At 46.8% G+C, this 26060-nt stretch overlaps 4 protein-coding genes across 5 annotated transcripts in view; 3 read left to right on the plus strand and 1 right to left on the minus strand.

Moving 5' to 3' along the window:
• Positions 1 to 428: 428 nt before the first annotated feature.
• LOC143324743 (ectonucleotide pyrophosphatase/phosphodiesterase family member 7) lies at positions 429 to 7681 on the plus strand. Its single transcript, XM_076737457.1, has 6 exons — positions 429 to 704; positions 2161 to 2306; positions 3498 to 4121; positions 5446 to 5668; positions 6122 to 6191; positions 7363 to 7681. Exons 1-6 carry the CDS (start codon positions 464 to 466, stop codon positions 7679 to 7681), a joined length of 1623 nt encoding a protein of 540 aa, XP_076593572.1. The 5' UTR covers positions 429 to 463.
• Positions 7682 to 16966: 9285 nt separating this feature from the next.
• The window catches only part of LOC143324392 (sodium bicarbonate cotransporter 3-like), a 33028-nt gene continuing 23934 nt past the window's right edge, over positions 16967 to 26060 (minus strand). For both annotated transcript variants that reach the window (XM_076736796.1, XM_076736797.1), the window contains exons 14-25: positions 22535 to 22780; positions 21653 to 21758; positions 20783 to 20944; positions 20454 to 20567; positions 19165 to 19326; positions 18837 to 19088; positions 18670 to 18738; positions 18407 to 18580; positions 18191 to 18322; positions 18017 to 18108; positions 17838 to 17939; positions 16967 to 17719 (exon numbers count right to left, since the gene is read on the minus strand). In XM_076736796.1, the coding sequence (XP_076592911.1) occupies positions 17638 to 17719; positions 17838 to 17939; positions 18017 to 18108; positions 18191 to 18322; positions 18407 to 18580; positions 18670 to 18738; positions 18837 to 19088; positions 19165 to 19326; positions 20454 to 20567; positions 20783 to 20944; positions 21653 to 21758; positions 22535 to 22780 (1693 nt within the window). In that variant the 3' untranslated portion in view covers positions 16967 to 17637. The remainder of the gene's footprint in view (positions 17720 to 17837; positions 17940 to 18016; positions 18109 to 18190; positions 18323 to 18406; positions 18581 to 18669; positions 18739 to 18836; positions 19089 to 19164; positions 19327 to 20453; positions 20568 to 20782; positions 20945 to 21652; positions 21759 to 22534; positions 22781 to 26060) is intronic.
• On the plus strand, positions 23302 to 24508 carry LOC143324281 (complement C1q-like protein 4). Its single transcript, XM_076736637.1, has 4 exons — positions 23302 to 23440; positions 23584 to 23634; positions 23771 to 23899; positions 24225 to 24508. Exons 1-4 carry the CDS (start codon positions 23302 to 23304, stop codon positions 24506 to 24508), a joined length of 603 nt encoding a protein of 200 aa, XP_076592752.1.
• Positions 24851 to 26060, plus strand: part of LOC143324282 (complement C1q-like protein 4) — a 1788-nt gene continuing 578 nt past the window's right edge. Inside the window, exons 1-3 of the mRNA XM_076736638.1 lie at positions 24851 to 24899; positions 25000 to 25050; positions 25366 to 25494. Coding sequence (XP_076592753.1) covers positions 24851 to 24899; positions 25000 to 25050; positions 25366 to 25494 — 229 coding nt within the window. The remainder of the gene's footprint in view (positions 24900 to 24999; positions 25051 to 25365; positions 25495 to 26060) is intronic.

Genomic DNA, 26060 nt, shown 5'->3' on the forward strand with positions numbered 1-26060 from the left:
ACACACACACACACACACACACACACACACACACAAACTATCAAAAGATTCCTTCATGTATCGTGAAACCTTCTGCTCCTTTGCTTTGACTTGTTGGCTTTTGAACTCCAAACTGACACTGCAGGCTGGAAGTCCCAGTCCAGCTCCTGCGGTCCAGGCTGGGTTCTAGTTAAAATGTCAATTTGGACCACCAGTAGTTGTGTGTTCGTGGTCAAGAGTGTTTCCAGGACAGACACGCCTCAGAGTAGCTGGAGTCACACCATGGAGCAGTTATCAGCGGGTCCACAGATCAATGATGCTGATCAGTGAAATGACCTCTGATAAGGATCCGTCTGAACTCTGCTTCCAGTCGAAGGTCTCGTCCTTCACAGCAGGTCAGCAGATCTCTATCGGAGAACCTCGATCACATATTTAAACTGAGACGGAGGTACAGGTGTGCACGCTGCAGTCGGCTGGTGTGAAGATGAAGATGAGGCTGGAGCTCTTCCTGGTGGTCGCGGCGGCCGTCTGCGCTGCCGGCAAGCCGCTGAGCACGACGGGGAACAAGCTGCTGCTCATCTCGTTCGATGGCTTCAGGTGGGACTACGACCAGGACGTGGACACGCCGAATCTGGACCAGCTGGCAGAGGACGGGGTCAAGGCCAAATACGTCACCCCCCCGATGCTGACCATGACCGCCCCGTCACACTTCACCACCATCACTGGTAACACAGAACTGCAGTACTACTACTATGATCACTGTAATCCAGTCCATCAGGAGACAGAGAGTCTGTGATGAATCCAAAGGGAAAATATATGGAAGCAAATAAGACAAAGACTGAAATATCATGAAGTTCTGAATCCATGATTGTCTTTGGAATATTCCACTTTGCTTTTCCTCAGTTTCCTGAAGGCTCAGCTCTGAATTTCACATCTCAAATTTTATGATCTGAATTGAAGCAACCAGAATTTTTGATCCAGATTCAGTTGATCAGTTTTTAAACTGGGTATCTGAAAAACACTGCAAAAATACTCTGTCACAATAAAATCATCTGAGTATAATCAGGAAAATGTACTTCGAGTATTAAAAGTCCACAACGCAGTAAAATGTCCCCTGTGATTGTTCTGCCGTTATATTTGACATCATTAGAGTTTTACTTCTCAGACATGAAGGTGGAATCAGGATTTCACGGCCGTCGTTGGTTGAGATCATTTCGAATCTTTCTCTGAATCTTTTGATGATTATTGATTGAACCTCGCTCCATCCTCTGTGATCGACTGAGTCTTTCCAGGATGTCCCCTTTCATACCCAATCATGATGCTCTCACCTGTGACCAATCAGCCTGTTTACCTGTGGAAGGTTCCAAACAGGTGTTTTTGGAGCGTTCCACATCTTTCAGTCTGTGAAACGTGTTGCTGCATCAGATTCAGACAAAAATCAATGAAGCTGATGAGGAAAAACTGCACGTGTACTTTTACTACCAGCGTCTACCAATAAAGTACCTGAGAATATTACACAGTAGATAGGATTGTGATAACTGGGACATGTTTCCCTCCTTTTCTTTCACTGGAAATGCCAAAGGTCCTGTGATGACGGTGTTTTACAGCGTTGCTCTGTACTCGGGTTCATTTTCTGCCAACATAGCAAAAAATACTGAACCATGAACAAGACGAACGCTTCCTGAAAAAGAAGTCTGCAGTATTTTAAGGACTGCTGACATTAATCTTATAGGATTCAACATGTTAAGTTTAGTATTTCATGGCTGTTTCTTCATGTCCTCCTTTCCTCTTTCCTGTGTTTTATATTGATGCAACAAGACTGACTGAACTAGAAGCAACTGTTAAAAACTTCTGTGCTGATGGAGCTTCACTGGCGTCATCAGTTAAACTTTATTTGTGCTGTAGCGCCACCTAGAGTTGGTGATTTGTGTCTGAAGACATCGGGCAAAATGAACAGTTTATTGAATCATTAAAGAGACACAGCAGCGTTTTATTAATGGTCACAGGGTGGAAATGTTGGCGCTGTCACTCACACGCTGAAGGAGACAAACAGAAGGTGTTAAATCTCGTCCACAGAGGACTGAACTTATATATGAGCAATTAAAAGCGCCTGAGTGTCTCTTAAAGATTTAGAAGTATTATTTGGAAATGAAAACACTCCTGTCTTGTTTTGTGTGTTAGGCAGATGGGTGGAGGATCACGAAGTCGTCCACAACATGATGTTTAACCCCAAGACGAACCTAAAAATTCCTTACAAGCAGACGCTGAAGAAATCAGAGTGGTGGGACACCGGAGTTCAGCCGTTATGGATCACAGCTCAGAACCAGGTGAGTCACCGATCAGGATGACTGATACCAAAAGAAACTGACTTCAACATGAGCGACACAACAAAGATTCACTGAGGAGTTCTCAGAGTTTAATGCGGCTCGTCCTAAAACAATGAGGAAACTTAAATCTAAACTGAGTGAGTGAACTGAAAACCATGAGCACACCGTCACACACACACACACACACACACACACACACACACACACACACACACACACACACACACACACACACACACACACCGTCCTGCTGCCACAAGCACTCTCTACAGCACCAAACGTGGATTCATCCGCCGCTGAAAATAGTCCCAAACAAAAGCTCTTTTGCCTCCTGTTTGTTTGATAAAAACTGCAGCGAGCAGCTGTTTGAGGAAACTACATGATGTTTCTAAAGATTTACGTCTTCAGTAGGAACCAATAAGATTGGAGTTGAGAGTCACAAACAGGATGTCAGATCTGACTATAACTGAATATTAGCATGTAATTGTCTTCAGGACCATGTGACATTTGAGGTAAATTCGACCATATATAGGTTGAGTTACAAACCACTTCCTGTTTCATGGTGGAAGACAGATATTCGACACCTCGCCATGGCCATGCCATCCAACTGAAGCTCAAAAACTCAACAGCTTTTCACTGTTAAGGTCTTCAGATCATGCTATCCTGATTTGAAGTCCATCTGGTCATTTCTCCAGGAGGAGGTTGTTAAAGTACAATACAGGTAAATAGCGAAAACTTGCACTGTAAATCCAAAGTGGGTGACCTGGGATGTTACATGTGCTCACGAAATTTTGTACAGGTATGTGAAACATACTGCAAGAATGACTTGATTTAAATTTGCTGAAAGGGCAATTGAGTCATTTTGCTTTTGTACAACATCCAAAACCACGTTTGCCACCTCTGACATGTGCATACTTTCATGAGTTTTCGAGCACCTTTAGACCCTGAAATATGTGATTCATTTGGAGAAAAAATAAGAATTCCTTGCATCAGGATAAGGTCCTTGCACCAGTTGGCGCTCAGGTCCTAACCACAGTTTGAAATTGGATGTTTAGCAGCTAAATAACCTGATATGTCCCTCAGGAGCTGGTAGAGATAATAAGACGGAGCTAAAAGAGAGAAAAATGAACTTCAGTTCATCAGGTGACATGAACAAGTGTTGTGTTTACAGCTTGTTTCTTGTTGTTTCAGGGCCTAAAAACCGCTTCCTTCTTCTACCCGGGTGGAGGGGCCAACTACAGCGGCCAGGCGGTCAACCGAGCGTTTGTGCAGAGGTTCGACCACCCGGACGCAAACGAGACAGAGTGGCGTGAGAACATTGACAAGGTGATGAGCTGGTTCTCAGAAGAAGACTTCGACCTGGTGACGCTGTACTACGGTGAGCCGGACAACGTGGGACACCGTAAGGGGCCGGACCACCCGGACAGGAAGACGATCATTCAGCAGATTGACCGCACCATCGGCTACCTGAGGGAGGCCATCGTTCGCCATCAACTGTCTGACAGCCTGAACGTCATCATCTCCTCTGACCACGGCATGACCACCGTCAAGAAGAAACCGCAGGTCAACGAGATCATCCTCAACAAATATCTGAATTTATTCGGGACCGCCAGCTTCGAGATCCTTGACTACGGTGGGTTTGGTATCCTGACGCCGAAGCCGGGGAAGGAGCAGGAGGTTTATGACGCTCTGTCCAAAGCGCCCAATGTGAAGGTCTACAAGAAAGATGAGATTCCTGAGGACTTCCATCTCGCCAAAAGTAAACGGCTGCCACCCATCGTGGTCGTCGCAGATCTGGGATACAACCTGAACTCTGTAAGTTTCCTGAATATTAACCTTCAACTGTCATTGAAAGATTGTGTCTAAGTAGTCTTGATCCTCTCAGTTTGATTCATGCCTTCGGATGCCGGTTTCCACCAAGATCCTGCTGGTTTGATGCTCTGAAAAAATACCAAATGTAAGCCGGCAAGCAAACAAGGCGTGATGCTAAATTAAACAACAGGATCATTTTGGGAAAGTTGAAGTTGAAGTTGAAAGTAATTTTTGCCCAGAAATCAATATATACTTTACCTCCTTGGTGTTTGGTAGTACACAACCAGAATGCCAAAAAGGCAATTTCATTTTTCTGCAATGACAGCACCGCCTGTTAGTGGTTGAACAACAAGTATATTCTGCCTTCAGTTTCACATGTCGACAAAGTCTTTACAGTAGAAGTCTTCATAGGACCAAATAGTCATGGCGGAACCCGGAAAGACCCAAAAATATACCCCCAGACCCGTGTATTATTTGAAAGCTGGGACCTGGATCCAGGAGAGGTAGACCCGATCAGCTCTGATTTCACAGCTGATTGCTCTGAAAACGTTCATGTTAATTTACGAAATTTCAAAACAAAACTGTTTGTCTTACCTCTCATAACGATAGCAGCCTTCTCCGCTGTGCTCGGTCACGATCCATAATCCATCCTTGGTTAAATACATCCAGGTTTTCTGTTCTTCCTCTCTTGCTGGTTGAAACAACATGGCTGATCCACTTGAGTCCACCTGATGTCACAGTGATGGATGAAAAATGTGACTCCTTAACAGTCAGTTTCACAGTTTTGTTGCATTGGCCCGTTTGTTGCCATGGCAGCTAACATTAGCATTACTCACTTGTTATCATCCCTCACGATCAGTGCTGTCTGATCATGGTGGGGTCTTCTCAGATCCACTTTGGTTTTACAACTACAATAACACAATTAGTCACAAGCAACGTACATATGAGTTCACACACAGATGGCGCAACATCAGGGGCAGTTTTGGGGTTTGCCCAAGGATACTTGTGGACTGCCGAGGCCAGGGATCAAACCCCCGACCTCCTGATTGGCAGACGACCACTCTACCGAGTCACAGACACTCTATCTGTATTACACATAATGCTAACTTGCTAACAGGTCCTGGATCGTGTCTTGGGTCCTTGTGTTCGGATCTACCTCTGGAGACCTTTCCAGCTTCATCTGAAGGCAGGAGAAGCAGCCGTCAGTGAGGTCAGAGGTCAAAGCAGCCTCGGGGTGAAGGAGCAGGACAGGATGTGATGGGAGGCAGCAGCAGACCGACACTAGATCTGACTTTTTGTGATGCTTCATCTTTTTCTTTCCCAACAGAGATTAATCATCTACGTCAACAAAGGCGATCACGGCTACCACAACGGAGAGATGGACATGAAGACCATCTTCAGGGCCTTCGGACCAGACTTCAAGAAGAACTTCGTGTCTGAGCCGTTCGACAGCATCCACATTTACCCTCTGATGTGCAAACTGCTGCAGATCGAACCGGCGCCGCACAATGGATCACTGAGTGTAACCGAGAACCTGCTGCTGCACAGCGGTGAGTCGGACTCTGTGGTCTGTCAGCAGATCTCATGATGGATTTATTGTGTTTCAGAGGCTCTGAGTTACCGCCAGTCCCACCAAAGACACATTCCACCTGGAAACTTCTAAATGCTTTGGTTTCAGCACAGAACCACTGGACTAAAGTAGCTAACTGGTAACGAAGGAGTTCAAACTGGTTCAAAGTTGCTCCATCTGCACCAGTAAAATGCTGCTCACACTTAAAACTTCGTGGCAGCTGTTTTTATAGGCCGACGAGCAAAATGTGGTTCGTTAAAACTGTGAAGGGTTAAATTATAATTTTATGGTCTGCAGTTGATATTTGTTGATTTTGGAATGTGAGCAGAAAACTCCAGGCACACATGTCACTTAGTAGTAACAGTAGTACTTCTAGTTCTATGAACATATCAGAGAACGTCATGTGGTCAAAGTAAACACTGTTTGTTTTCAGGTGGATCACAGAGAACTCGACTGCCTGTGGCTCTGCTGCTGTCGATGCTGCTCTTCATGTTCACAATGATGTAACAGATCCAGGATCAGACCTCCAGATCAGGATCAGACCTCCAGATCAGGGCAGTCTCTGGACAGTAAACGGCCTGTGAGAGAATTCATAGACAAAAAATGCAATTTAGAAAAAAATACTGACTGCAAAAATGTAATAATCATAAACCGAACAGCTATGTTTGAAACCCACCTGCTGATAAGGCATAATGGCTAATGTTAGCATTAGCATTAGCAACATCAGTGACGTCAGTTTGCTAACATTAGCAGAAGCTGCTTGTGACTGTTTTCATGGGGTGTGATATTGGCGTGTTATCGGGTATTTGGAGACGCTGCAGGAATGATGGGACAGATTTACCCACAATGCTGCAGTGCTTGCAGACCCAGAACACTGTTCAGACGTGGAAACTGGCTGTTTAATCCTTCGCTCCACACAAGTGGAACAACCTGCAGAGGCTTCAGCTGAAACAAGCTGACCTCCGTTCATCAACTTAAATCCTTTGACTGACACAACAGTGTGAATGTGTTTTCTCTGGACTGATGTCCTTTGTGTTGATGTCCTTGAAATGTTTGTTGCATAATTTGTTGATGTATGCAGTAACTTTCCAGTGTTTTTATTGTTTTATATGTACTGTAATCAGGCTCCTTGTAAAGAGAGATTGCTCACAGCGGCCTCCCTGTTAAATAAAGGTTATAATAAATAATCATTAGATGGACTCGGCTTGTTCCCTTTAAGATGTCCTTCAAGTTTTATTAATGTCATCATATTCTGATCAGATAAACCAGAAGTGCTACAACTATTAATCAATCAACCAATCAATCAATCAATCAATCAGTCAGTCAGTCAAACTGTATGTGAACAGCACATTTCATACAGTTTAGTGTAGTTCAAAGTGCTTCACAGAGGACTGACTGAAAATAAGACAGAACAAGTGTCGACCGTAGAATAAAACCGAGGTTAAAAATCCATGTGAGAAAGATTAAAAGAAAAAAAAGATCAAATGATGACAATGAAATACAATAAAACAGATTCAAAAGAAATGATAAAAATTCTAATAATAGAGTTCAATAAAAGCTAGACTAAAGGAAGATAAAACAAAATGAATGAAGAACAATTTAAAGAAATTAACTACATCCTGCAACACCTCGACCCCCCAGCGACAAATGAAGGATCCTGTTTGTGGACTTCAGCTCGGCGTTCAACACCATCGTCCCAGAAGTCCTCCACTCAAAACTGACTGTGCCCGCCTCCACCTGTCAGCGGATAACAAACGTCCTGACAGACAAGAAGCAGCAGGCGAGACGGAGGAAAATCCCATCCAGCACCTGGACCATCAGCACCGGAGCCCCCCAGGGATGTGTGCTCTCCCCCCTGCTGCTGTACTCTACACCGACTGCTCCTCCGGAGACCCGTCTGCAGACAACACAACGCTCATCAGCCTCACCTGAGACAGGAGGTCGATCAGCTGGTCCTCAAGAACGGACTGTGACGGACTGTAAGGACTGCTGAGAACACCGTTGGTGCCAACAGAGCTGACACGCCTCCAGACTGAGGAACAGGCAGGAAGCATCACTGCAGACCCCCCACATCCTGGAGACCACCTGTTCCAACGTCTGTCCTCTGGTTGGCGCCACAGATCACTGAGCGCCAAAACCACCAGACACAGGGACAGTTTGTTCCCAGCAGCCGTCAGCCTGATGGACAGTTAGCAGTCAGACGGCTGATTGGACATTTATCAGCCAATAATCAACAGTTTCTAACAGGCACACCACCACTCACTGTCACCATCAGCAGAAATACGTGCACTCTGTAAATCTCACTCGATTGTTTATCGTTCGTTTCCTTTTTGCACTTAATTTATTCTTCAGTCTTTTGTCCTCACTGAGCTTTCTGTCCTTTGTTTCTATGAAGGTACATTGAGTGCAGCGTTTAATCCGCAGTCAGACTCCTTGTATGAGCACATGTCCATATACATACAGCTGAATTTGGGACCTTTAGGTTCAGCTGGGGTCCAGGGCCCCAGCAGTCGCCTCCTTTGTCCAGGTGGTAATCCAGCATTGTTTGGGTTGCAGGGACTGTCCTGGTCACTGTTAGAGAACACACAGTGTGTTTCCACATTTTTAAGAAAAACTGGCATTTTTTAGAGAAACAAGGCAAATCTGCAGAGAGCAAAGTGTTCAGTCGACCTTTGAAGCCGATGGGATTTATATGCAGCCCCCTGCATCGACGCTAAGCCTCTCCATGCAGTTTGTTCTTCTGCTCTTTGGTTCATGACTGGAGATGGTTTTTGATCGCGTCCTGCTCTGCAGTGAGAAGAACATGTGCTGCGTTCAGTGTCTTTCACTTTCTGGGAGTCTGTTTTTTTTAACTACAGATCAGTTTCAGACCACGTCCAAAGACTAGCGGGTCCTTGAAAACCATCATGTTAATTCTACGATGGGGAAACTGGCTGTTTAATCCTTCGCTCCACACAAGTGGAACAACCTGCAGAAGCTTCAGCTGAAACAAGCTGACCTCCGTTCATCAACTTAAATCCTTTGACTGACACAACAGTGTGAATGTGTTTTCTCTGGACTGATGTCCTTTGTGTTGATGTCCTTGAAATGTTTGTTGCATAATTTGTTGATGTATGCAGTAACTTTCCAGTGTTTTTATTGTTTTATATGTACTGTAATCAGGCTCCTTGTAAAGAGAGATTGCTCACAGCGGCCTCCCTGTTAAATAAAGGTTATAATAAATAATCATTAGATGGACTCGGCTTGTTCCCTTTAAGATGTCCTTCAAGTTTTATTAATGTCATCATATTCTGATCAGATAAACCAGCAGTGCTACAACCATCAATCAATCAATCAATCAAAGTGTATGTGAACAGCACATTTCATACAGTTTAGTGTAGTTCAAAGTGCTTCACAGAGGACTGACAGAAAATAAGACAGAACAAGTGTCGACCGTAGAATAAAACCGAGGTTAAAACAATACGTGAAAAAGATTAAAAGAAAAAAAGATCAAATGATGACAATGAAATACAATAAAACAGATTCAAAAGATATGATAAAAATTCTAATAATAGAGTTCAATAAAAGCTAGAATAAAGGAAGATAAAACAAAATGAATGAAAAACAAAAGGTCGATGAGATAACACATCACAGAGGTCCAGCCTGATCAATATTAAAACCTGCATCAGCCTCTCTGTGTCACTCAGACACACGAATGGACACATTTCAATATTAAAAATCAGATTTGTTGACAAAAACCACATGAGCCTAAAGTTCAGCTCGGCGTCTGAGGCTACGCTGAGAGTTTAACTTTGTGACTTCTTTCTGATCTTCAGACGCTGAGACTGAAACCTCATGTTGATCCTGGTTGAGCTGGAAGCCGTTCTGTGACATCCAGACATTAATGTCTGAAGACCCTTTAAAAAGGGCATCAGCTGGTCCTCTGAGAGATGCTGGCAGAGTAAAAACAAGTGGCCCCAGAACGCGTCCCTGAGGAACCCCACGGGTTATCTGGATGTTTTCTGAATGTTAACTGTTCAGTTAGCTGGAACACTGTGTGAACCTCTTGATCTTCCTTTCACGAGGTTTCAGCAGAGCTTTCTTTAACTTCCTTCAGGTGATGAAACCTGCTGTCTCCTTGACGACAGGCACTGAAGAAGATGAACCCTGAGATGTGGTTGAAAGTCCTTTAAACAGTTAGCGAGTGGACCTTAAATTCAGAATATTGATCCTATTCAATTAAGTTTTCATCCAAATTTAATTCACAATCATGTGAAAACTTCAAAGTGACCTGTGACCCCGGATGCAGCCTCGTCAGTGGACTCTAACATGTGGAAAACCTCATCATGTGGTCATGTCCACTGCGATGTGTCATCTCTGTCATGTACAAACAGTTGGACTGAGTCACACCATGGAGCAGTTATCAGCGGGTCCACAGATCAATGATGCTGATCAGTGAAATGACCTCTGATAAGGATCCGTCTGAACTCTGCTTCCAGTCGAAGGTCTCGTCCTTCACAGCAGGTCAGCAGATCTCTATCGGAGAACCTCGATCACATATTTAAACTGAGACGGAGGTACAGGTGTGCACGCTGCAGTCGGCTGGTGTGAAGATGAAGATGAGGCTGGAGCTCTTCCTGGTGGTCGCGGCGGCCGTCTGCGCTGCCGGCAAGCCGCTGAGCACGACGGGGAACAAGCTGCTGCTCATCTCGTTCGATGGCTTCAGGTGGGACTACGACCAGGACGTGGACACGCCGAATCTGGACCAGCTGGCAGAGGACGGGGTCAAGGCCAAATACGTCACCCCCCCGATGCTGACCATGACTGCCCCGTCACACTTCACCACCATCACTGGTAACACAGAACTGCAGTACTACTACTATGATCACTGTAATCCAGTCCATCAGGAGACAGAGAGTCTGTGATGAATCCAAAGGGAAAATATATGGAAGCAAATAAGACAAAGACTGAAATATCATGAAGTTCTGAATCCATGATTGTCTTTGGAATATTCCACTTTGCTTTTCCTCAGTTTCCTGAAGGCTCAGCTCTGAATTTCACATCTCAAATTTTATGATCTGAATTGAAGCAACCAGAATTTTTGATCCAGATTCAGTGAATTGAATTTGATCAGTTTTTAAACTGGGTATCTGAATTGATGAATGCTGTAAAATACGGAGAGGAAATAATGTGTTGAAGTTGAAACACATAAATCCAGATAGAGGGTTTTCAGCGGAAAATATTTTACGGCTACAAGTTCAATATTATTCAACCTAAATATTAAGAATTTGGTGGTGACTAAAATTCATAATTACACATTAGAATGCATGTAAGATGAACTTTTTTAAATGTGTTATTGACACAAAAATTGAACTCTCGTCCTTCATCAAGCGAGCAGACTGATAAAGTACTCGACTACGTTTGTAGTTATAACACTAAAACTAATCAGACACAGTAAAAACATCTATAATGACTGATTCAACCACAAATTTTACTTGTACCATTCTTGTACTCCACAGTATTTTTGTGAGCCCGATGACTCTGCAGCTCCAGTGACAGGTTTACAGTGGAAATCTGTCACTGGAGACATGATGAAGCAAACGGTGAAGATATGATAAGACGTCATTTATGGAAGTAAATTTGTTCTGGAGTAACAAGACGCTGCTTCCAGGAAACTCAGCACAGAGTAAAAGCTGGTGAAGCATCTTAACAACATACTGCACCTCGCTTAAAACGTGTATAGTGTGTATCTATAACAGTTCTTTATAGAAGTGAACTTTGAGGGACGGTTGAACACACTTCTACACACTTGACTGACATGAAGACTAAAGGTCATTTCAGGTGAATTTCTGAGATAAATCTGAAAACACTTGAGACTGTTGCCCTCGTGGTGTCCGTGGACAGTCCTGATACAGAAGCAAAATGCTGTTAAATATTCAAATATAATTGAATTGATGTAAATAACTAAATTCCATTGACCTCCACTGTGTTGGCGTGGAGGCAGGAATGTCAAAAGTTTGAAGAATTTTTAGTATATGAAGGAAGTTAATGGCAAATATAGAAGTATTATTTGGAAATGAAAACACTCCTGTCTTGTTTTGTGCGTTAGGCAGATGGGTGGAGGATCACGAAGTCGTCCACAACATGATGTTTAACCCCAAGACGAACCTAAAAATTCCTTACAAGGAGACGCTGAAGAAATCAGAGTGGTGGGACACCGGAGTTCAGCCGTTATGGATCACAGCTCAGAACCAGGTGAGTCACCGATCAGGATGACTGATACCAAAAGAAACTGACTTCAACATGAGCGACACAACAAAGATTCACTTTAAACTTTTTGATTGGTGGCACGGTGGAACAGTGGTAACACTGTCACTGTTACACTGTTACAGTGGTAACACTGTCGCCTCACAGCTAGAAGGTCCCGGGTTCGATTCCTGCCTGGGGCGCTGTGGGTGCTGGGGGGCGTGTCCTCCACCATGCCCTCGGTGCCTGCTGCCCTTGAGGAAGGGGCCTTTCTGTGTGGAGTTTGCATGTTCTCCCCGTGTTCACCTGGGGTATCCTCCATAAAAAAACCCCACTAACAACACGCAAGAAGATCACCACCTGACCGAATGGTGACAAAGAGGAACTGGGTCCCCGGGCGCCGCTGTCGGCTGACCGCTCCTGGTCTGCCGCGGAGGAAGGGCTTACCAAGATGGGTCAAATGTGGAGGAATAATTTCACCAAAAAGCATGGCATGTGCATGTTGTGTGTTGCTGTTGTGTTCACCAAAAAAAAAAAAGCATGTGTATGCTGTGTGGTGATTAATAAAGTAAAGATCTTATCTTATCTTAAACTGAGGAGTACTCAGAGTTTAATGTGGCATGAACTCAAAACAGGACGGGACCGAGGACAGAGCCTTGAGGTATGCTGCCGTTCAGAGCGGCAGAGATTCTGTGAAATTACCAAACGTTTGAAAAGTGTCTGCATCTCCTGGAATGTTTCTTCGAAAGCAAATTAAGACATTATGATTTACAAGAGATTTACCAGTTGCTCCCGCCCCCGCCCATGGTCATGAGCTGTGAGATGAATGTGATCACAAATAAAAGCGACCAAAATAAGTTTCTCTGCTGGGTGGTTGGGCTTGGTCTTACAGATAGGTTGAGGAGCTCGGACATCTCGTGGGAGACTCCAGTCGTTCAGGTGGTTCATCTGATTTGGGCACCTTCCATAGAAGGTGTAGGAATTAGATGACTTGCTGGTCTCGGGAATCAGTCTGTGAATTGTAAAAGTCTTTCTGGCCTTTGATCACTAAGGTGAGAAGAGCATTCAATGGGGAACAGGATGAAGGGGGAAGTTTTTAGGGTGCGATCCATTGTAACTGAGAAGTTTATGGTATAGTATTAACCTCAGGGGACAGGATGAGTGAACTCCACCAAATTGTCATTGTTCTTGAAGGAAAGATTTTATCATTACCAGGTGCATGTGACAACCATTTGTCTTTTTGTTGAACGGTATAAATGGCAAGACATTGTGGAGATCTGGAGAGAACACTCTGCATGAGTCTTCCCTCCATGCTGCATGTATTAAAGAGACCTGATTCATCACACCGAGTCTGTAATTCTTCTGAGAATTAGCAACTCTCAACAAGCAACAAGGAGAATTTCCCTTACAAAGGAGATCCCAGAGCAGACCCAGAACTCGCTGGAGCAATTATACATCCCATTTGGCCCGAGGACGCCTTGGGATCAATATTTTCAGCTGGTAGAGACAACAACTGGAGCTAAAAGAGAGAAAAATGAACTTCAGTTCATCAGATGACACAAACAAGTGAGTTCACGGCTTGTTTCTTCCGTTTCTTGTTGTTTCAGGGCCTAAAAACCGCTTCCTTCTTCTACCCGGGTGGAGGGGCCAACTACAACGGCCAGATGGTCAACCGATGCGTTTGTGCAGAGGTTCGACCACCCGGACGCAAACGAGACAGAGTGGCGTGAGAACATTGACAAGGTGATGAGCTGGTTCTCAGAAGAAGACTTCGACCTGGTGACGCTGTACTACGGTGAGCCGGACAACGTGGGACACCGTAAGGGGCCGGACCACCCGGACAGGAAGACGATCATTCAGCAGATTGACCGCACCATCGGCTACCTGAGGGAGGCCATCGTTCGCCATCAACTGTCTGACAGCCTGAACGTCATCATCTCCTCTGACCACGGCATGACCACCGTCAAGAAGAAACCGCAGGTCAACGAGATCATCCTCAACAAATATCTGAATTTATTCAGGGCCGCCAGCTTCGAGATCCTTGACTACGGTGGGTTTGGTATCCTGACGCCGAAGCCGGGGAAGGAGCAGGAGGTTTATGACGCTCTGTCCAAAGTGCCCAATGTGAAGGTCTACAAGAAAGATGAGATTCCTGAGGACTTCCATCTCGCCAAAAGTAAACGGTTGCCTCCAATCGTGGTCGTCGCAGATCTGGGATACAACCTGAACTCTGTGAGTTTCCTGAATATTAACCCTCAACTGTCATTGAAAGACCGTGTTTTTACCTTTTCACTTCCAAAGCCGCAGCCTCTAACGTCTTATGTTAGTTTAGTCTTCAATTTCTCAGTTTGATTCTTTGTAAAAGAATGTTTCTCAGACAGGCATCCAAAGACACGACTGACATCCTAACCGATGGACCATCATCTGAAGGCAGAAGCAGTCGTCAGTGAGGTCAGAGGTCAAAGCAGCCTCAGGGTGAAGGAGCAGGACAGGATGTGATGGGAGGCAGCAGCAGACCGACACTAGATCTGACTTTTTGTGATGCTTCATCTTTTTCTTTCCCAACAGAGATTAATCATCTACGTCAACAAAGGCGATCACGGCTACCACAACGGAGAGATGGACATGAAGACCATCTTCAGGGCCTTCGGACCAGACTTCAAGAAGAACTTCGTGTCTGAGCCGTTCGACAGCATCCACATTTACCCTCTGATGTGCAAACTGCTGCAGATCAAACCGGCGCCACACAACGGATCACTGAGTGTAACCGAGAACCTGCTGCTGCACAGCGGTGAGTCGGACTCTGTGGTCTGTCAGCAGATCTCATGATGGATTTATTGTGTTTCAGAGGCTCCACCAAAGACACATTCCACCTGGAAACTTCTAAATGCTTTGGTTTCAGCACAGAACCACTGGACTAAAGTAGCTAACTGGTAACGGAGTTCAAACTGGTTCAAAGTTGCTCCATCTGCACCAGTAAAATGCTGCTCACACTTAAAACTTCGTGGCAGCTGTTTTTATAGGCCGACGAGCAAAATGTGGTTCGTTAAAACTGTGAAGGGTTAAATTATAATTTTATGGTCTGCAGTTGATATTTGTTGATTTTGGAATGTGAGCAAAAAACTTGTGTGGTGCAAAGTAAACAGTAAAATGTGTTTGTTTTCAGGTTCATCATAGAGCTCGACTGTCTCTCGCTCTGCTGCTGTCAATGCTGCTCTTCACGATCATCACAGTGCTGCAACAGATCCAGGATCAGACCAACGGATCAGGATCAGACCAACAGATCCAAGATCAGACCAACAGATCCAGGATCAGACCAACAGATCCAGGATCAGACCAACGGATCAGGATCAGACCAACAGATCCAAGATCAGACCAACAGATCCAGGATCAGACCAACGGATCAGGATCAGACCAACAGATCCAAGATCAGACCAACAGATCAGGATCAGACCAACAGATCCAAGATCAGACCAACAGATCCAAGATCAGACCAACGGATCAGGATCAGACCAACAGATCCAAGATCAGACCAACAGATCAGGATCAGACCAACAGATCCAAGATCAGACCAACAGATCCAAGATCAGACCAACGGATCAGGATCAGACCAACAGATCCAAGATCAGACCAACAGATCCAGGATCAGACCAACAGATCCAGGATCAGACCAACGGATCAGGATCAGACCAACAGATCCAAGATCAGACCAACAGATCCAGGATCAGACCAACGGATCAGGATCAGACCAACAGATCCAAGATCAGACCAACAGATCCAGGATCAGACCAACGGATCAGGATCAGACCAACAGATCCAAGATCAGACCAACAGATCAGGATCAGACCAACAGATCCAAGATCAGACCAACAGATCCAAGATCAGACCAACGGATCAGGATCAGACCAACAGATCCAAGATCAGACCAACAGATCAGGATCAGACCAACAGATCCAAGATCAGACCAACAGATCCAAGATCAGACCAACGGATCAGGATCAGACCAACAGATCCAAGATCAGACCAACAGATCCAAGATCAGACCAACAGATCCAGGATCAGACCAACGGATCAGGATCAGACCAACGGATCAGGATCAGACCAACAGATCCAGGATCAGACCAACAGATCAGGATCAGACCAACGGATCAGGATCAGACCAACGGATCCACAGATCCACAGATTAACACTGGTGCAGTCGATGCATCTGATGAATGGCAGTGTTGGCTTTGTGCAGATTTCTGAAATAAATGAAGATTTATTAACTTGCAGAACTTTTTATTTTTTAAATAAAATCTCGTCTGTGTGTTGCTCTGACTCAACAGAAGAGTTTGAAATTCACCGAAATCCTCTTCTTCTCCTCCTCGCTGAGAGTTTGATGTTCAGATTGATTCCATTCTATTTGTATAGTAAAGATGAAGCTACAGTCAGCAGCTTGTTAGCTTAGCATCAAGGCGGCTAGCCTTGCTCTGTCCAACAAAATCGTCCAACCAGCACCTTTCAGCTCACTGATTAGTACGTTCTATCCGCTTTGTTTCATCTGTTCAAACACTACATGTGCCGGACTTACCCAAACCAGAACCAGAGCTACAAACCCTAAAACCCCAATCCTTACAATAAACCTTAACCTAAACCTTACCTTAACTTAAGCCTGAAACTGACCTCAGCCTAACATTAACCCAAGTTTTCACCGTATAATGTGATGATTTACGTTAATGGGACTCGTTTTTTGTCCCCATAAGGAAGTCGAGTCCCCACAATGTGACTGTGTTAACAGATTTGTGTCCCCATAATGTGAGGAATACATGATTACACACACACACACACATTAAAAAAGTTTGCTTTCATGACTTCCTTCTGTACAACACAGTAAATAGATGTACTGCAGCGCTCCAGGTCACTAACGAGGTCATGTGACTGAACTCCGTCCGCTGAGGAGGATGTTGACGTTAACTTCGCTGACGATGTCCTGAAGACAGACGTGCTCAATGAAGTGAGTACATAACAGCACTCAGGCCACACGGAGGCTTAAGTGACAGCAGGAGAGGAGGTGTAAAATCTGAACGACTCTGATCATCGTCACCAGATTTATTTCATCGAAACTTTGAGAAGAAACTATTAAGACAGCGACTGTGACATCATTCAGTCGACCACACAGGCACGATGTGATCACACACACACACGCGCACACACACACACACACAGAAACACTCACAGACATGTACACAACTTAAATCAGCATGATGGATTAAATAAAAACTGTCGGAGGTGAAGAACCTCGTCTGCTTCATGAAAGCAGAAATAGAAACTTTAAAACGATAAAATTAAACTTCAGGTGTTTTCAGACCATCAGTCTGGAAAATCAGGCGTCCAGTGAGTCTGCGTTTGATTCGATGCTTCAGCGGCCAATCACAGCGCAGCAGCGGACTGCCCAGATAAAAACCAACCAAAGAAACCTGAGGGAAGCGTTTCCACGAGTGGCGGCCATATTTGCTCCCAGTGGTGGAGTCTCCGTGATTCACCATAAAACGATGAGGAAATAAAACGTCCACCTTTGTCCGAGAAAACGCAGCATGAGAAGTACGGCACGCTGAGGTGAAGCCTGATTGGTCCTCCCATGACCTTTTATCTGCATTCAGAGAAGACAGAGAGCGACAGTGTCCCATCAGTAACAGCAGCCTCGTCGCCCAGCGGCGCCGCCTGGTGGAGGACAGCGGCGGCGGATCATAGCGAGGTCTCCGCATCCACGACTCTCCGACCGTCCTCATTCTCCACGCTGATCTGGACGCTCGGCAGCTTCTCCTGACTGGAAGACACAGACCCCACCCAACCTGTGAGAAACCATTCGTACCCCAACCCAACAAATGAATAACCTCAGCAGTTCAACGCTTCAGTTCAGAGTGGACCAATCAGAAGAGGTTTACCTGTGGCTGCGTCTCAGAGCTTTGCTGCTGTCAGAGTTCATGGATTTCCAAATGCCACTTTTAGCCATTTCATCTGAGATGTTGACCTCTGATGGGTCCATGCTGTGCGCACACACACACACACATCACTGTCAGTGTCTGTGAACAGGGATCTCAGTGTTCTGATGTCGTCGACTCACCGTCCTTTCAGGCTTTTGATCGGGAAGTTGATGACGTTTCCTCGGTCGTACGGCTGATCGTCCTCCGCCTCCTCCAGCATCCGCCGAGCGTCCTGACAGACACACATGAGCAGTGTGAGCGTGGACACTGAAGCCAAGTCGCACTGTGTTTCAGACCTCGGTGTAACGGCTCACCTCCTTCTCCTTCTTCTTCTTGTCATCGTCCTTCTTCTTCTTGCTCTCTGGTATCAGGTCGTCCAGCCAGCTCAGCTCTCTCTTGGTGAAGCAGAAATCCAGAAGTTTGCGGATGAACACCAGAGCCAGAACCTGCAGAGGACAGCAAGGACAGACGAGTTATTGCAGCATTAATAAAATGAAACACGTCATCTCGGTCGTCTCTGCTTGTCTCACCATCATGGGGAAGACAACGGCGGCGGCTGAGGTCTTGATGGCCCAGAGGACGATGAGGCAGGACAGCTGCACCACAGTGAAGATGTGGACCTTCCACAGAGGGACGTAGCGCAGGTAGATCAGGTCCGGCTGGTGTTTGGCCGGCATGCCGAACAGTTTGATCCGGTCAAACAGCTGCAGGACGGACAGACGGACGAGACATCAGAGACAACGAAACACAGACGGGAGAAGCTGCAGCAGGACAGACAGACCCTGAGACAGACCTGAATGCCTTTGAGCGAGGACACTCCCATGTAGAGGAAGACTCCGTACAGGACAGGCATCGGGATGAACTAGAAGACAGTCGGAAAAATGTACTTAAAGCATCTTCACAGAGAACCGATGAGACAAACCAGTTAACCCAGCAGACCAGGCGTGAACGAAGATTCACCTTGAGGGCAGAGGTCATGAAGACGGAGCAGCCCATCAGGACGAAGATCATGAAGCCCGTCACTCTCTGCTCTCTGATGCCCAGGAACTTTGGCTGCTCGCCGGGCGCCGCGCACTCCGACTCCAGCTTCAGACTGTTGACGTGGGAGATGGAGAGCACGGTCGCTGCTACGAACCACGGCAGGCCCATGATGGAGCACACGCCCAGCATCACCGCCACCACCAGCAGGTCCAGGTGATAGCCACAGCCTTTCTGCAACCAAAACACACAAAGTTTACCATCGAGCACCCCGTCGGCGGTCGCCTGCAGCGCTGTCAGCCGTCCTGACCTTCAGTTTGTTCTCCTTCCTGTTGACGATGACGGCGGTGATCTGCTGGTCCATGAAGATGAGGATGGTGCAGAGCAGAGCGGGGACGGCGGCGGCCAGCAGCGTCCACCAGGGGTTCGGACCCAGCGGGGAGATCAGCCACCCTCGAGTGTTCGACGTGGGCTCGACGGACGAAGACAAAGCGGCAGCGTTAGAACGTCCGACAGGGAGGCTCAAGTCACTCAAATTCAACCATCTACAATCCATAACGTCATTAAAAGGTTCAGAGACATCTCTGCACGAAAGGGACAAAGATGAAAACCAACATTAAAGACTCCTGACCTTTGACCTCAGGCTGCACTGTATTAAAAACAGACAGATTGTATGAAGGAGGTCCTCAAACTCTCAGTGCATCACTGTGAAGGTCAGGTCAGACTCTACCTGCAGAGGGAAGCTGCCCTCGTTCCAGGTGTTCGTTCAGTTATTTCCTGTTTTATGCTGAAAGACTTTTCCTCACGTGCCATCTTTTGCTTTACTTCCTGTGTTTTCCCACCCTGTGACTGTAGATTTGTGTCCTCCCTCCTTCCTGTATTTCGTGTGCCAGTTGGTCTTTGCTGATCTTCCATTGGTTTCTGGATCACTGTTTGTTCGTTCATCTTGGACCTCGCCTGTTTTTGGACTTTTGGATTCTTGCTTGCTTCACGTTTGGGTTTGTTTGCTTGTTGGGCCTGCTTCCTCTGGTTCTGACCCTTCACCATCCGTCAGCCCTAATCTCTCTCGGATCGTACTGAAGCTCAAAGGTCGTTACTCTCCTAAACTGTCCTGTACACAGTGTTATCTAATGTGCGGCTGTACCTTCAAACTCAAATAAAGAGGCTGATAAAGAGGCGTCCTCTGGCCGGTCACCTTTCACCACACTGACCTGCCTGCTGCTGAGGAGGCCTCATTCCACAAACCGCAATATGATCAGCTTCGACTTCAGCAAACAAAACCTACTGTTAGACTGTTCAGAAAAGGATTTAAGAGTAGGAGGACGTCCGGCACTCAGCTTGAGTTTGACTCCAGAAAATCTCCAGAAAACTCTGCAGGACTCACTTTTCAAACATTTAACACGTCTTTTCTTTTTGTTTTAGGCTCTTCGATGAACGTGTCGAGACAGTAAAGGCACTTATCTGACGTCCACACTGCGACAGACAGATCACACATGAATGGTAATCCTGACCCAGACATGAGATCAAAATCAGTGAACTGTTCACCAGTTCACTGACGGCCAGCCCAAGACAAACACAGACAGTGGGGTCGGGCGTTACCTCGAAGCGGTCGGGCACGTTGAGTTTGGGTGAAGGAACTCCGACCAGATAGTCCACCAGCACCATGATCATGATGGTCAGAAAGACGGCGAAGTCGCTGATGGTCGATCGAACCTGCAGACACAAAACAAACGGATCAACTGTTTTCCAGTTTACCTAGTAAAATGTGATCATTTCCAACCAAACTCCCCAACTGATCCTCCAAAACTCAATCTATGGCTAAAGTTAAAAACACAAGCTTTTGATCAATGCAGATCACCCTCAGAAGTCAATGCTGAGTGAGCTGTGTGACTCCCAAAAACGCCTCCCTGTGAGCCGCACATACAGACCTTGGTGGGGAAGTATCTCTTGGTCTTGAACTGCTTGAGGAAGGAGGAGAGGAAGAAGGTGGTGAAGAAGAGGATGACGGACCAGAAGAGGACGTCGGGGATGTAGGGGCCGTTGTGGCTGCAGGCCGAGCCGACGAACTCGCCGTGTAAGTCCACGCATTCCTGGAGACGGCGAGAGAGACGGCGTTAAAGTCAGCGTGCTGAGCTGCAGTTCCTCTCATGTCCACTAGATGCTGCTGTGATCTGACTGTACTGAAGTGGATCAGAAAACCTCCAAGTTTTCCAGCTCAGGTTCAGCTCTCAGCAGACTGACTGAGCTTCGACTGTCAGAGATGTTTCAAAGAGAAGTCAAAGCTCAAGCAAACGATCATCCCCGTCCACCAGCCGTCACTGGTCGCTTTAATGATGGAACATCGAGATTTACAACACATGTGTTCTTTTGTTCTGTGGAAACGTAACCTGTGAATCTTAAAGGTACTTTAATCACAGGGTTGGTGCAGACGGTCAACATGTTCGGCCATCAAACGACATGCAATCACTCTGGTGAACATTACTTTTGGAAAGAAAATAGATCAAATCTGAAGAGGTTTTTCTTGTATTTGTTGGTATTTCAGCTTCCTCTGTGATAACTAAAGTACACGCAGTACAACGTAGTACTTTCACTGCAGCCAAAAACTAAACCTAAAATAAGAAAGTGGCAGTGAAAGTGTCTTCAGTGCTGAAAACTACAGAAGAGACATCGCTGACAAACTGAACAGTGTTTTCACTTCTCTCAGGGACTCCTGTCAGTCAGCGAGTGTGTGTGTGTGTGTGTGTGTGTGTGTGTGTGTTGATGAAGAGTAAGAAGCTTCCAGCAGCTTCTTGTCAGACCTCCACAGTCAGCTCGTCCCACTGGATGCTCTCTGAGGAGACGTTCTTCTTCCTCCACAGCTGGAGGACTTCAGCTGAGGCGTTGGTAGGCGGAGAGCACTGACACCTGCAACAACAGGTGAGTCAGGTTCTCACTAAACAAAGCGTCTGCTGACAGGAACACAGAAAAGTTTGGTGGATTCACTGATTTGATGGCGTCAGCGCTCATGGCGGCCGTACATGACGGCTGTGCTTCCTCTGTGGGAGGTGAGGCTGAACACTGATGGCCAGCAGCTGTCAGACCTTTAACTCCAGCTTCGTGTCCTGGAGCTCTGAGCTGATGCCGTTTCTCCCATTTCTACATCGTAAACCTGTTTCTTGCACTACTGTTCTGTCAGCTGACATACACTCACATTATCAAGACATCTGGTGCAGTTTGTAAATTGGTGTGTAGTTTTTTTCAGCTGTGCAAAAGTACAAACACTGGATTTATTTCTGGTAGTTTTATATACAGAAGATTTTCAGTAGTATTTTCATAATCTGTCCATAATGCACATATACACAGTTGATTTTTTTTCTTTACCTGTATCCTCCTCATCTTCACCTTTCTATGCCACCGTTTTTGCTTTTTAACACTTTGCTGGCTGTAATGACTTAACTTGGTTTTATCTTATCTTATCTTATCTTCATGAGTCGTGCAGACCACGAACCAACACCCTTGCATGCGGTCTGACTAACATGCTTGCTGCGTGCTGGAACCTCGACCAACTTTGCTCAGCCAAACGTCTTCTGGTCTTTGGTGGTCTTGTACATAGTTACGTTCACTGTGAGGAACTAAAGCACGGAGCAGCCTGATCGTGAATCCAAACCTAATCAATCAGCGCGCGGCTGGTTCTGCCTTACGTGTAGAAGGTGAGGTTGTCCAGCTGGTTGTTCATGTTGATGGGGTAGACCTCCCCGAGGTGGAACAGCTTCTCCAGAGCCTCGTAGATGAAGATGATGCAGATGAGGGCGGCGAAGGCCTCCTCGGTGAAGCGGGTGATGTAGCAGACTAGCGAGCTGGCGTCGGTGGCGACCAGCAGCAGGCAGAGGAAGGCCGTCCAGAGTCCGATACTGGTCCGCAGGGACAGGTAGGACAGCCCGTATTCACTGAGGACAGGAGGAGACATCAGTGGATTTAAAATGGTTCAACATCAGTGAACACAAATACAGCAACGTCACTGCTGATGTGAAGCTCAGACGATGCGTTCAGGGACTAGAGCTCAGTATTGTTCACAAAAGCTTCTTTTGATACTTAAGCTTCGTGACTCTAAACACGTTTTTCCATAAAACTCCGTTTTTCATTTATCCAAAGAGCCAAAGTTCTCTCAGTGAATGTTGTCTGAACACACACAGTCGTGGAGAACTGACAAACTGTGTGAAGCTAACGTAGCTTCACTGTTATGAAGCCACAGTCCACAGGACAAACACGTCTCCTGGATAAACTGTCTCTGAGGGTCTCGCTGAGGACCTGGGTCCAGGCTGCAGGAGCAGTAATCACTGTTATCAGCTCTGATGAGTCAACACTGGCTCAGCACAAACAGCTGGACAGCAGACCGAGGCCATCGACCACAGAGACGCTCTCTATAAAAAGCAGCAGCCTCTCCGTCCTCCTCACCCTGTCGCTCATCATGTCTCGGCGTCTCCCCGTCCTGCTGCTGCTGGCCCTGGCCTGCCCGGCCCGGCTCGGCTCCGCTCAGCCCGTCGACGGCCGGGCTGAGCTGAAGGAGATGCAGGACACCCTGGTGCAGCTGCAGGCCGAGAGACGAGGTAAGTCCTGGACCCGGACGACCTCCGAACACGAGTTTAGAGACAGGGAAGACCGGACGAGTTAACGGAAACCAAGCACAGACGGAGGCCGATGTTTGTTCGATCAGTTTATCTGAACGTTTCTTCTCTTCAACTGTTTGCAGCCATGAGTGACCGTCTGGATGTAGCTGAGAGGGAACTGAGGAGGGTCAGAGGTGAGAAATGTCAGCAGGTAAAAAGGCGTGAAGCCCATGTGGAGCGTTCACAAGCAGCGTAGAGTGAAGGGTTTCCCGCTGTGCTCATCATTTCCAAACACTTGACGAGGTGACGAGATGAGTTTGTTTGCTTCAGAAACGCCTAAAGTCGCCTTCGCCGCCTCACTGGGAGGAAACGGCGCCGTGAAGACGACGTCCGGAAACAAAGACCTCATCTACAGGGAGGTCCTGACCAACGTGGGCGGGGCTTACAACTCAGAGACAGGTGAGAGACAATGGTGGAGTTTCCATGTCAAGTCAGAACAGTTAGAACGAACGTTGTGTGAGCACATGAGGTTTGGCTGGTGGAGATAAAAAAGTCTCCAGCTGGTGCCGTTAAAGACAAGAAGAAGAAGAAGAAGAAGACAAGATGAGATGAAGCTCCAGTGGAAGCTCAAACGATGGAACACCATGTGGGACACTGAGCACAGGTGGATGGAAACGCGTAATGAGTCACCTGTGAAACAGCTGTGGTTTTACTGAGCTGTCTTTTCATGGTAACCGTAGAGTCACAAGTCCAGTGTCCTCATGGCTCTCGACTGTCCCTCCAGGTGTGTTCACGGCTCCGATTCGTGGAGTCTACTACATCCGCTTCACCGCCAACGCCCCCGCCGACTTCCCCATGAGCGCCGTGCTTTACAAAAATGACAACAAGATCCAGCTGATCACCCACGAGCAGCAGTCCGGCGAGGGCAGCGACACGGCGTCCAACGGCGCCACCCTGCTGCTGGAGAAGGGCGACCGGCTGAAGATGGTGCTGTGGCAGAACACTCAGATCTGGGACAACAGCAACCACCACAGCACCTTCAGCGGCTTCCTGCTGTTCCCCATGTGAGCGCCACACATCACTGCTGCTACTACTACTACTACTACTACTACCACCACCACCACCACCACCTACTACTGCTGATACTACTATACCAAGTACTACTGCTAATGTGTATTTCACTTGATTTTACATACTCTATGTACTCTCTTTTTAACTTCATTACTCTTACCACCTGATCTGTGACCGTCCTCAAACCGGCGTGACAGGACAGACAAACGTGGTCACAGTAATCCACAGCAGCAGTTATCACGGGTCAACCTGCACAGTGACCCCCGCAGACAGACATCTGTCTCTATGTCTTTGTGTTAAAGGGACGAGACACCCACAGAGTCTGACTCTGAAGACGAGATGCAGACACTCCGGGCTTCGCTGAGGCGGCTTCAGACAGAAAATCAGGGTAGGACTCGCTGCTTTGAGCCTCAGAGCAGGTTATGTTCCAGTCAAATGTGATAAACGTGACTAAACTCTGGACTGAGCAGCTGAATGTGTGTTTCCAGGTATCAAAGAGAGGCTGGAGGCCACGGAGACGGAGCTGAAGGCCATGACAGGTCAGTCGCTCCCGGGGACAAACCCGTCCTCTCGTTTCCGTCTCCACCATAAAGACAAACCAGTGCCCCTCGATCCTTTCCTGGTGCTGTTCACTGGGTTTCACCTGGTGGGGGAGCGCCCTCTGCTGGGCGTGACCCATTCCCACAATGATGACGGACAGTAAACACAACTGCTTTCACTCCCCCACATTGTGACAGAGCCACCTGATCCCTTCAGTTACTGTGCATCATCAGCATCATCATCATCCTCGTCCTCAGTGGAAATCTAAAGGGCTCTCGTGGATCACTGCTGGTTTTCTGCTCTGTTTATCTCAGAGGTTCCGAAGGTGGCGTTCGCGGTTTCTCTCGGAGGGAACGGTCTCCAGAAGACGACGCTGGGAAGCAAAGCGCTCATCTACAAAGACGTCCTGACCAACATCGGACAGGCGTACAACTCTGAAACAGGTCTCTCACACACTCACTCACACACACACACACACACACAGACACACAGACACACACTCACACACACACACACACACACACACACACACACACACACACACAGACAGACACAGACACAGACACACACAGACACAGACACACACAGACACACACACACAGACACACAGACAGACACAGACAGACACAGACACACACAGACACAGACACACACAGACACAGACACACACTCACACACACAGACAGACACAGACACACACAGACACAGACACACACAGACACACACACACAGACACACACACACAGACACACACAGACACACACACACACAGACACACACACACACACACACACACACAGTCACACAGACACACACTCACACACACACACACAGTCACACACTCACACTCACACTCACACACACACACAGACACACACACACACACACACACAGTCACACACTCACACTCACACACACACACAGACACAGACACACACACACACACACACACACACACACACACACAGCATGTTACTGCCTGACCTGGACTCGCTTCGTTCACCCAACA

This window comes from Chaetodon auriga, chromosome 8 (assembly GCF_051107435.1).
Source record: "Chaetodon auriga isolate fChaAug3 chromosome 8, fChaAug3.hap1, whole genome shotgun sequence".
Classification (NCBI taxonomy): domain Eukaryota; kingdom Metazoa; phylum Chordata; class Actinopteri; order Chaetodontiformes; family Chaetodontidae; genus Chaetodon; species Chaetodon auriga.